General features: G+C 51.0%; 1 protein-coding gene across 1 annotated transcript in view; it reads right to left on the reverse strand.

Annotated features, from left to right (window-relative positions):
• LOC146009539 (uncharacterized) overlaps positions 1 to 4,461 on the reverse strand; it is a 73,985-nt gene extending 69,524 nt beyond the window's left edge. Inside the window, exon 1 of the mRNA XM_083149983.1 lies at positions 4,317 to 4,461. Coding sequence (XP_083006109.1) covers positions 4,317 to 4,401 — 85 coding nt within the window. The 5' untranslated portion in view covers positions 4,402 to 4,461. The remainder of the gene's footprint in view (positions 1 to 4,316) is intronic.
• Positions 4,462 to 12,832: the final 8,371 nt, after the last annotated feature.

Below are 12,832 nucleotides of genomic sequence, written 5' to 3' on the forward strand. Positions count from 1 at the left end.
GGGCCCATCTCTAGGAGACACACAGTGACTGAGGACATGGTATATATGTGATTATCCTGGGAATACAGAGGACGGGGACATCTCTCTGAGGTATCTGTGTTACTGGGCCCATCTGTAGGAGACACACAGTGACTGAGGACATGGTATATATGTGATTATCCTGGGAATACAGAGGACAGGGACATCTCTCTGGGGTATCTCTGTTACTGGGCCCATCTGTAGGAGACACACAGTGACTGAGGACATGGTATATATGTGATTATCCTGGGAATACAGAGGACGGGGACATCTCTCTGGGGTATCTCTGTTACTGGGCCCATCTGTAGGAGACACACAGTGACTGAGGACATGGTATATATGTGATTATCCTGGGAATACAGAGGACGGGGACATCTCTCTGGGGTATCTCTGTCACTGGGCCCATCTGTAGGAGACACGCAGTGACTGAGGACATGGTATATATGTGATTATCCTGGGAATACAGAGGACAGGGACATCTCTCTGGGGTATCTCTGTTACTGGCCCATCTGTAGGAGACACACAGTGACTGAGGACATGGTATATATGTGATTATCCTGGGAATACAGAGGACGGGGACATCTCTCTGGGGTATCTCTGTTACTGGGCCCCATCTGTAGGAGACACGCAGTGACTGAGGACACTGTATATATGTGATTATTCTGGGAATACAGAGGACGGGGACATCTCTCTGGGGTATCTCTGTTACTGGGCCCATCTGTAGGAGACACACAGTGACTGAGGACATGGTATATATGTGATATCCTGGGAATACAGAGGACGGGGACATCTCTCTGGGGTATCTCTGTTACTGGGCCCCATCTGTAGGAGACACGCAGTGACTGAGGACACTGTATATATGTGATTATCCTGGGAATACAGAGGACGGGGACATCTCTCTGGGGTATCTCTGTTACTGGGCCCATCTGTGGGAGACACACAGTGACCGAGGACATGGTATATATGTGATTATCCTGGGAATACAGAGGACGGGGACATCTCTCTGGGGCAATCTGTTACTGGGCCCATCTGTAGGAGACACGCAGTGACCGAGGACATTGTATATATGTGATTATCCTGGGAATACAGAGGACGGGGACATCTCTCTGGGGTATCTCTGTTACTGGGCCCATCTGTAGGAGACACGCAGTGACCGAGGACATTGTATATATGTGATTATCCTGGGAATACAGAGGACGGGGACATCTCTCTGGGGTATCTCTGTTACTGGGCCCATCTGTAGGAGACACGCAGTGACTGAGGACATTGTATATATGTGATTATCCTGGGAATACAGAGGACGGGGACATCTCTCTGGGGTATCTCTGTTACTGGGCCCATCTGTAGGAGACACACAGTGACTGAGGACATGGTATATATGTGATTATCCTGGGAATACAGAGGACGGGGACATCTCTCTGGGGTATCTCTGTTACTGGGCCCATCTGTAGGAGACACGCAGTGACTGAGGACATGGTATATATGTGATTATCCTGGGAATACAGAGTACGGGGACATCTCTCTGGGGTATCTGTTACTGGGCCCATCTGTAGGAGACACGCAGTGACTGAGGACATGGTATATATGTGATTATCCTGGGAATACAGAGGACGGGGACATCTCTCTGGGGTATCTCTGTTACTGGGCCCATCTGTAGGAGACATGCAGTGACTGAGGACATGGTATATATGTGATTATCCTGGGAATACAGAGGACGGGGACATCTCTCTGGGGTATCTGTTACTGGGCCCATCTGTAGGAGACACGCAGTGACTGAGGACATGGTATATATGTGATTATCCTGGGAATACAGAGGACGGGGACATCTCTCTGGGGTATCTGTTACTGGGCCCATCTGTAGGAGACACGCAGTGACTGAGGACATGGTATATATGTGATTATCCTGGGAATACAGAGGACGGGGACATCTCTCTGGGGTGTCTCTGTTACTGGGCCCATCTGTAGGAGACACGCAGTGACTGAGGACATGGTATATATGTGATTATCCTGGGAATACAGAGGACGGGGACATCTCTCTGGGGTATCTCTGTTACTGGGCCCATCTGTAGGAGACACGCAGTGACTGAGGACATGGTATATATGTGATTATCCTGGGAATACAGAGGACGGGGACATCTCTCTGGGGTATATCTGTTACTGGGCCCATCTGTAGGAGACACGCAGTGACTGAGGACATTGTATATATGTGATTATCCTGGGAATACAGAGGACGGGGACATCACTCTGGGGTATCTCGGTTACTGGGCCCATCTGTAGGAGACACGCCGTGACTGAGGACATGGTATATATGTGATTATCCTGGGAATACAGAGGACGGGGACATCTCTCTGGGGTATCGCTGTTACTGGGCCCATCTGTAGGAGACACGCAGTGACTGAGGACACGGTATATATGTGATTATCCTGGGAATACAGAGGACGGGGACATCTCTCTGGGGGATCTCTGTTACTGGGCCCATCTGTAGGAGACACGCAGTGACTGAGGACACGGTATATATGTGATTATCCTGGGAATACAGAGGACGGGGACATCTCTCTGGGGTATCTCTGTTACTGGGCCCATCTGTAGGAGACACGCAGTGACTGAGGACACGGTATATATGTGATTATCCTGGGAATACAGAGGACGGGGACATCTCTCTGGGGTATCTCTGTTACTGGGCCCATCTATAGGAGACACGCAGTGACTGAGGACACGGTATATATGTGATTATCCTTGGAATACAGAGGACGGGGACATCTCTCTGGGGTATCTCTGTTACTGGGCCCATCTGTAGGAGACACGCAGTGACTGAGGACATGGTATATATGAGATTATCCTGGGAATACAGAGGATGGGGACATCTCTCTGGGGTATCTCTGTTACTGGGCCCATCTGTAGGAGACACGCAGTGACTGAGGACATGGTATATATGTGATTATCCTGGGAATACAGAGGACGGGGACATCTCTCTGGGGTATCTCTGTTACTGGGCCCATCTGTAGGAGACACGCAGTGACTGAGGACATTGTATATATGTGATTATCCTGGGAATACAGAGGACGGGGACATCTCTCTGGGGTATCTCTGTTACTGGGCCCATCTGTAGGAGACACGCAGTGACTGAGGACACGGTATATATGTGATTATCCTGGGAATACAGAGGACGTGGACATCTCTCTGGGGTATCTCTGTTACTGGGCCCATCTGTAGGAGACACACAGTGACTGAGGACACGGTACATATGTGATTATCCTGGGAATACAGAGGACGGGGACATCTCTCTGGGGTATTCCTGTTACTGGCCCATCTGTAGGAGACACACAGTGACTGAGGACATGGTACATATGTGATTATCCTGGGAATACAGAGGACGGGGACATCTCTCTGGGGTATCTCTGTCACTGGCCCATCTGTAGGAGACACACAGTGACTGAGGACATGGTATATATGTGATTATCCTGGGAATACAGAGGACAGGGACATCTCTCTGGGGTATTCCTGTTACTGGCCCATCTGTAGGAGACACACAGTGACTGAGGACGTTGTATATATGTGATTATCCTGGGAATACAGAGGACGGGGACATCTCTCTGGGGTATCTCTGTTACTGGGCCCATCTGTAGGAGACACGCAGCGACTGAGGACATGGTATATATGTGATTATCCTGGGAATACAGAGGACGGGGACATCTCTCTGGGGTATTCCTGTTACTGGCCCATCTGTAGGAGACACACAGTGACTGAGGACATGGTATATATGTGATTATCCTGGGAATACAGAGGACGGGGACATCTCTCTGGGGTATCTCTGTCACTGGCCCATCTGTAGGAGACACACAGTGACTGAGGACATGGTATATATGTGATTATCCTGGGAATACAGAGGACAGGGACATCTCTCTGGGGTATTCCTGTTACTGGCCCATCTGTAGGAGACACACAGTGACTGAGGACATGGTATATATGTGATTATCCTGGGAATACAGAGGACATCTCTCTGGGGTATCTCTGTTACTGGGCCCATCTGTAGGAGACACACAGTGACTGAGGACATGGTATATATGTGATTATCCTGGGAATACAGAGGACGGGGACATCTCTCTGGTGTATCTCTGTTACTGGGCCCATCTGTAGGAGACACGCAGTGACTGAGGACATTGTATATATGTGATTATCCTGGGAATACAGAGGACGGGGACATCTCTCTGGGGTATCCCCACCCGTACCTCCCCCCCCCCCCCCCCCATCCCCCATACCTGCTCTACCCATTACAATAAATTGAAGTCTCCTCTTACCCAGTAATGTGAGAGGCAGGTAATTTTCCATCATCACGTCCTTGTACAGACCCTTGTGTTCCTCTACATACTCCCACTCCTCCATGGAGAGATAGACAGCGACATCCTGACACCTTATAGGAACCTGATACACACACAGTGATACAGTCATCACCCAGACACATCCCCCGGGGTTACTGTATATTGTCCCATTCCCAGCAGTCACCTCTCCGGTCACATCCCCCGCTGTTACTGTATAATGGGGTGCCGGACAGCTCACCAACAGTAGGGATTCCGACAGTCATTACTCCGTCAGAATCCCGAATGCTCCCTCATGGGGGTCCACGACCCCCATAGAGGGAGAATAAAATAGGTGGCGAGAGCAGCAAGGGGCTTCATTGCGCTCCCCCTGCTGTGCAGTCGGGATTCCTAAGTCGGGCTAATAACTGTCTGAATTCCAACTGTTGGTGTGTTATACCACACCCGTATAATGTACCATTCCCGGCAGTCATCTCTCCGGTCACATCTCCCCGGTGTTACTGTATAATGCCCCATTCCCAGCAGTCATCTCTTTGGTCACATCCCTGGTGTTACTGTATAATGCTCCATTCCCAGCAGTCACATCCCCCGATGTTACTGTATAATGCCCCATTCCCAGCAGTCACCTCTCCCGTCACATCCCCCGGTGTTACTGTATAATGCCCCATTCCCAGCAGTCATCTCTCCGGTCACATCCCCCGGTGTTACTGTATAATGCCCCATTCCCAGCAGTCATCTCTTTGGTCACATCCCCCGGTGTTACTGTATAATGCCCCATTCCCAGCAGTCATCTCTTTGGTCACATCCCTGGTGTTACTGTATAATGCTCCATTCCCAGCAGTCACATCCCCCGGTGTTACTGTATAATGCTCCATTCCCAGCAGTCACATCCCCCAATGTTACTGTATAATGTCCCATTCCCAGCAGTCACCTCTCCGGTCACATCCCTCTGTGTTACTCTATAGTGCCCCATTCCCAGCAGTCACCTCTCCGGTCACATCTACCGGTGTTACTGTATAACGCCCCATTCCCAGCAGTCACCTCTCCGGTCACATCCCCCAGTGTTACTGTAAAATGCCCCATTCCCAGCAGTCACCTCTCCGGTCACATCCCCGGTGTTACTGTATAATGTCCCATTGCCAGCAGTCACCTCTCCGGTCACATCCCCCATTGTTACTGTATAATGTCCCATTCCAAGCAGTCACCTCTCCAGTCAGCAGCTGGATGATCTTGTTGGTGAGTTCCAAGATCTTCTGCTCATTGTCTTTCCCATGTAACAGTGAGTGAGCTGGAGGCACCATGATGGGAATCTGGGTCCTCTTCTGTCCTTCTGACACACAGTGACGGTTACTGGGTGTCTCATGATCACTGGAGGTCTTCACTACTATGTAACCCTGTGTATAAGAAAATACACTATCACTGTAGACACTCCCAGTTATGACCCTTTATTATTACTATAAGTGATGTCACTGTGACACTCCCAGATCCCCTCACCTCCCCAGTCACGTCCCTGTATTATTACTATAGATATAAGTGATGTCACAGTGACACTCCCAGATCCCCTCACCTCCCCAGTCACGTCCCTGTAATATTACTATAGATATAAGTGATGTCACAGTGACGCTCCCAGATCCGCTCACCTCCCCAGTCACGTCCCTGTATTATTACTATAGATATAAGTGATGTCACTGTGACGCTCCCAGATCCCCTCACCTCCCCAGTCACATCCCTGTATTATTACTATAGATGTAAGTGATGTCACAGTGACGCTCCCAGATCCCCTCACCTCCCTAGTCATGTCACTGTATTATTACTATAGATATAAGTGATGTCACAGTGACGCTCCCAGATCCCCTCACCTCCCCAGTCATGTCCCTGTATTATTAATATAGATATAAGTGATGTCACAATGACACTCCCAGATCCCCTCACCTCCCCATTCACGTCCCTGTATTATTACTATAGATATAAGTGATGTCACAATGACACTCCCAGATCCCCTCACCTTCCTAGTCACGTCCCTGTAATATTACTATAGATATAAGTGATGTCACAGTGACGCTCCCAGATCCCCTCACCTCCCCAGTCATGTCCCTGTATTATTACTATAGATATAAGTGACGTCACAGTGACGCTCCCAGATCCCCTCACCTCCCCAGTCACGTCCCTGTATTATTACTATAGATATAAGTGACGATACAGTGATGCTCCCAGATCCCCTCACCTCCCCAGTCACGTCCCTGTATTATTACTATAGATATCAGTGATGTCACTGTGACACTCCCAGATCCCCTCACCTCCCCAGTCACGTCCCTGTATTATTACTATAGATATAAGTGATGTCACAGTGACACTCCCAGATCCCCTCACCTCCCCAGTCACGTCCCTGTAATATTACTATAGATATAAGTGATGTCGGTACTTGTTTCCTAGCACGGCCACAATCGCGGCCATCGGGGGTAATTTTTAGTGGCCTGCGACGCGACCGACGCGATGCCCCTGATTTTTCCATTGAAATGCATTGAGAACAGTGAAAAATCGGGTCGGTCGCGTCGTGTGCACCTAAAAATGCTTAAATGGTCCAGACGCGATGCCCACGATTTCCCCATAGGGAACAATGTTAAATGCCTCAATTTACCCGCGATGACCACGATTTCCCATAGGAAACAATGTTAAATGGATCAATTTACCCAAATCAGCATAGGGAAGAATGGTAAATGGGCCAGAAACCCCCAAAAAACCCACAGACCAGTGGAATGTCCCCCCAAAAGTAGTTGACGCCACCCCGCCATCAACGTGAACCCGAAGCGTGGCGAGCCCGCGAGGGGCGGCGGTACGCGTCCTCCGACCTTTTCATGCCCTACTATCCACGTCGGCGTGGAGTTGAGAATAGAATAGTGTGGCGAGCGCAGCGAGCCACCGAGCCCGAAGCGTGGCGAGCGCAGCGCGCCCCGCGAGGGGACGCGGATACCTTCACAGGTAAACGCGTCCCTTCGCGGGCTTCCCAGGTGTCGCCATGGACACCTGGGAAGCCCGCGAGGGGACGCGTATAACTGTGAAGGTATCCGCGTCCCCTCGCCACGCTTCGGGCTCGGTGGCTCGCTGCGCTCGCCACACTATTTTATTCTCAACTCCACGCCGACGTGGATAGTAGGGCATGAAAAGGTCGGAGGACGGGTACCGCCGCCCCTCGCGAGATCCCTGCGCTTGCCACGCTTCGGGTTCACGTTGATCGCGGGGTGGCGTATAGTACTTTTGGGGGGACATTTTTATGTTCAGGGGTGTTTTTGGCCCATATACCATTGTTCCCTATGATAATTTGGGTAAATTGAGCCATTTCACATTGTTTCCTATGGGAAATCGTGGTCATCGTGGGTAAATTGAGCCATTTAACATTGTTCTCTATGGGGAAATCGCGGGCATCGCGTCTGGCCCATCGCACCCGATTTTTTAAGCGGCCGCGATGGCCCCGATTTTACCCCCGATGACCGCGATAAAGATCGTTGTGGCCGTGCTAGGAAACAAGTACCGTGATGTCACAGTGACACTCCCAGATCCCCTCACCTCCCCAGTCACGTCCCTGTATTATTACTATAGATATAAGTGATGTCACAGTGACGCTCCCAGATCCCCTCACCTCCCCAGTCACGTCCCTGTATTTTTACTATAGATATAAGTGATGTCACAGTGACACTCCCAGATCCCCACACCTCCCCAGTCACGTCCCTGTATTATTACTATAGATATAAGTGATGTCACAGTGACGCTCCCAGATCCCCTCACCTCCCCAGTCACCTCCCTGTATTATTACTATAGATATAAGTGACGTCACAGTGACGCTCCCAGATCCCCTCACCTCCCCAGTCATGTCCCTGTATTATTACTATAGATATAAGTGATGTCACAGTGACACTCCCAGATCCCCTCACCTCCCCAGTCACGTCCCTGTATTATTACTATAGATATAAGTGACGTCACAGTGACGCTCCCAGATCCCCTCACCTCCCCAGTCACGTCCCTGTATTATTACTATAGATATAAGTGATGTCACAGTGACGCTCCCAGATCCCCTCACCTCCCCAGTCACGTCCCTGTATTATTACTATAGATATAAGTGATGTCACAGTGACGCTCCCAGATCCCCTCACCTCCCCAGTCACGTCCCTGTATTATTACTATAGATATAAGTGATGTCACAGTGACGCTCCCAGATCCCCTCACCTCCCCAGTCACGTCCCTGTATTATTACTATAGATATAAGTGATGTCACAGTGACGCTCCCAGATCCCCTCACCTCCCCAGTCACGTCTCTGTATTATTACTATAGATATAAGTGATGTCACAGTGACGCTCCCAGATCCCCTCACCTCCCCAGTCACGTCCCTGTATTATTACTATAGATATAAGTGACGTCACAGTGACGCTCCCAGATCCCCTCACCTCCCCAGTCACGTCCCTGTATTATTACTATAAATATAAGTGATGTCACAGTGACACTCCCAGATCTCCATACCTCCCCAGTCACGTCCCTGTATTATTACTATAGATATAAGTGACGTCACAGTGACGCTCCCAGATCCCCTCACCTCCCCAGTCACGTCCCTGTATTATTACTATAGATATAAGTGACGTCACAGTGACGCTCCCAGATCCCCTCACCTCCCCAGTCACGTCCCTGTATTATTACTATAGATATAAGTGACGTCACAGTGACACTCCCAGATCCCCTCACCTCCCCAGTCACGTCCCTGTATTATTACTATAGATATAAGTGACGTCACAGTGACACTCCCAGATCCCCTCACCTCCCCAGTCACGTCCCTGTATTATTACTATAGATATAAGTGATGTCACAGTGACACTCCCAGATCCCCTCACCTCCCCAGTCACGTCCCTGTATTATTACTATAGATATAAGTGATGTCACAGTGACACTCCCAGATCCCCTCACCTGCCCAGTCACATCCCTGTATTATTACTATAGATATAGGTGATGTCACAGTGACACTCCCAGATCCCCTCACCTCCCCAGTCAGCAGGTAGATGATCTCCAGGGTGAGATTTAGTATCCTGTCAGTCATGTGACTCTGGTTCTTGTACATCCTCGGGGAATCAGTGACGTGTCTCATCCTCACCGCTCTGTTGTCCTGGAGAAAATATAAGAATTACAATAAACACCACACAGTACACATGAAACCTAATAGATAAAGGTAAGAGAAATCCACATAGAGGCACAACAACAGCTTCTAATGTTTCCCCACATTTAAATATATATCGTATAGAGAACAACAGGTACATGTGTAGTATAGGATATAATAGCACTGCTATGTCCATTGTAGTGAATGGTCTTAAAATAAAACGTAATAATAGGCACCAAAGGCTGCTCGCTCTGTATCATCATCATAATACTAATAATATTAAGAACTCAGAGACTGGTAATCAAGGAATAAGAAAATAACTAATAAATATCATAATCACCATCACACAGGGAGCGCAGGCAGCCAAGATGGCGCCCGGAGCGGCATAGGGGGGCGGGGCAGTGGCGGACCGAGGCCGAACGGCGGGAAGCTAGGGGGGACAGGCAAGTATGCCTGACCCCTTTTCACACCCGGCACTCCGGCCAACCAGTCAGGGTGAGCGGGGGGGAGCCTGGCCGGGAGGGGGTTAAAAGGCAGAGCTGGCGGGGGAGGCTGCATTCCAGGAGGACACGCAGCGACGCAGCTGTATGCTGTTTTGTCGCAGCCTCCCACCACAGCAACGGCATCTGCAGCCCATCACGGCAGGGCGCCTTTCCAGCACACGGAGGCAAGGGACCGCTCAAACCAGCGTCAGGCCCCATTTGATTCACCACCAGGGAGCAGGCATCGCCACCCCAGGTCCCGCACTGAGCAGCATGGCCGCCGCAGTTGCAGTTGCACACGGCGGTCAGAAAGGCGGGAGCAAGCTTACCATCATACCGAGCGCGATTTCCAGCTCGGGGAAAGGGAGAATGTCAGAAGGCGGAGAAGTCCACTACGTCGTTACAGCAGAAGTCTGACACGGGGATACTTTAGGCCAGAGGCCAGGGGATCCCCCCACAGATCACCACAAAGGAGCAAGAATCCCCTTTACAGCACGCCAAGAAGGTATCACGACAGGCACTCAGGCGGGAGGGAGCGGGAGCAAGTACATCAAAGCACGGCCAACGCTATGGTCAGCGTGGCTCCAACACTCACGCCCCAGCGGATGGAACACACTCGGTCACCTCCTTGCACTTTGTTCGGCGTAGGTAACGGGGGACACGAGAGAAACCTCCCGAGTATCGACACAAGAACGGACCAGACGTCGCACAGGATTGGTAAGACAAATGTCGTTAATGATACCCAGCATAGCATGTTTAGCACAGCAGCAAATGTATGCAATAGCCTGAATGTTAGCAATGCTATAGGCGAGGGTTTGAGGGTACCCCGTGTTGTTTCACATAATGTATGTATTACATCGGCAGGGGCTCAGAGCTTTAGCAATGCCACAGGTAATGTCGTAGGTGTAGCTAGTAGTTTGGGGTTGCAAAATCCAGGCGTTCCACCGGGAGGGGGTGGGAACGGGTCACAAGGGGACCTTAATTTAATGGGGGGCACCACGGAGTCAGACGAGGCATGCAGAGTTTTAAGGGAACAGTGGAGGGCCGCAGTAGCTAAATGGAGAAGCAAGAAGGGCAGCATCCCAGGAGCGGATGCGGTCAGGGATCAGTTGGGCGGTATACAGCCGGATAAGGTGGCATCCTTTGCGCAGGGCAACACCGCCATGGGATATGCGTTCGGTCATTAGCGGCACATCTGCCACCGGTGACCCAGAAGGAGATAGAGAAAGGGGCATTTATAGACATATGTTCTTTAACTAAAGAAGGACTAAAGGATAAAGAGAAGGCCAAGCTGGAAGGGGGGGGGGGGGGGGGGGCTGGATGATAGCTACAAAACAACTGAGCACTGGCTGAGCGGCATGTTCGCTTACACAGCTTGCTATACTGAGGCCTACCCCGGGGCACGGGTAGGGTTATCAAGATATACTGATTTTATTTACACAGCTTACAAGGAGCAGGGGGGTCGGTATGGCGCAAATACGACGAGGATTTCAGGGCAAGAGCCAAAAGCCCATAGACTTCGGGTCTAGGGACGTTGACTTGTGGCTGAATGCGCAGTCAGCAGGGTTGGCAGAAAAGGCAGCAGCGCAACAGGAAGTGGGCGCAGCGGGGCCTAGCGTCCAGGAGCAGGATCTTAAATGCTGGGCATTTAACGATATGCGCTGCACCCGCGTGCAGTGCAAATTCAAACACGCATGTAGCACATGTGGCGCTAACCATGCAGCAAAGGAGTGTACCAGGCAAGGGGGTAGCGGCAGGAAGAAGGTTCCCGTAGCAACAAAAGAAGACAATAGCGGCGAGCCTCGTTAATAATGCGGACGTGGCTAGCCACATATCAAAGGGCAGAAGCCAAAGGGCTACGGGGAGGGGGGAGGAAGGTTTTACTACCATCGTTGCCTCCACAGTCGATGGTTGCCATCGACGGCGAAAGTGCAACTAACCATCGATAGTGTATAGCTATTCAATACGGGACCATCGATGTTTGGTATATCGAGGGTCTTCCATGTTCAATGAGGCGGGCCAGTCAGAAGGCGGGGGCGGTGCATCAGGGGCGGAGCTATGCTCCATATGCCTGCACTTTGGGAGCAGAAAACAAGGAAGGAGCTATTTGTTTAGGTTTTACATCGAAGACGGGAAACCAGCTGGTTACCCGCCATCGATGGCAAAACTATTAGACGGCGGCCATAAACCATCGACGATTGCTAATCATCGACGGTCAAGGGCCATTCCTAGAAAACCAGATCAGTAGGTAAGACCGGTATGCAGCGGTGCAATCGGGCGACGGGGTGCACCCGTCAGAGGTCGGTGCAGAGCTGTGCAGCAACGGGCTGCAGGAGGCGAGGGAGGTTTGAGCCAAGTGCATAAGGCAGGGTGGGGGGTGTTCGACCCCGGGTAGAGGGGCCTCAGTGGCGGGAAGAAGCGGTGCGCAAGGCATCGGGACAGGAGGAGCCAGCTGAGGTTCGCAGATTCACCCTCGGTCGGGCCGCACGCCAGGCTCTAGCTGTCGACGGCAGGCCGTCCGGCTGCACGCCAGGAAGGGGGGTGATCCGCAGGGGCTGGCTCACGGGAGGGGGTGTAGCCGAGGGCCTACAGCGTAGGCAGGGGCACGCCCCACGCCCCACGTCATAAATCAATGAAGGTCATTGACAGGTTGCTACCCTGCATTATGTAATTAGGAGTCTAAATAAACTGTGGCCAATAATTCAATCCCAAGTACTGTCTCTGAGCATTATTTCAGTTGGGGTTGGGAGTGAGGTCACACGAGGGACACAGCACACAGCCCTCGCACCCTTAAGAGGCTGCTCAACTGTACAATAAAAACAACACACAAGAGTCTGCTCCCCCTCTATAACATTTGTAACAGGCCACAACAGGGCGC

The sequence above is a fragment of the Crinia signifera genome, chromosome 6 (genome assembly GCF_055691185.1).
Source record: "Crinia signifera chromosome 6, ASM5569118v1, whole genome shotgun sequence".
NCBI classification, from domain to species: Eukaryota; Metazoa; Chordata; class Amphibia; order Anura; family Myobatrachidae; genus Crinia; species Crinia signifera.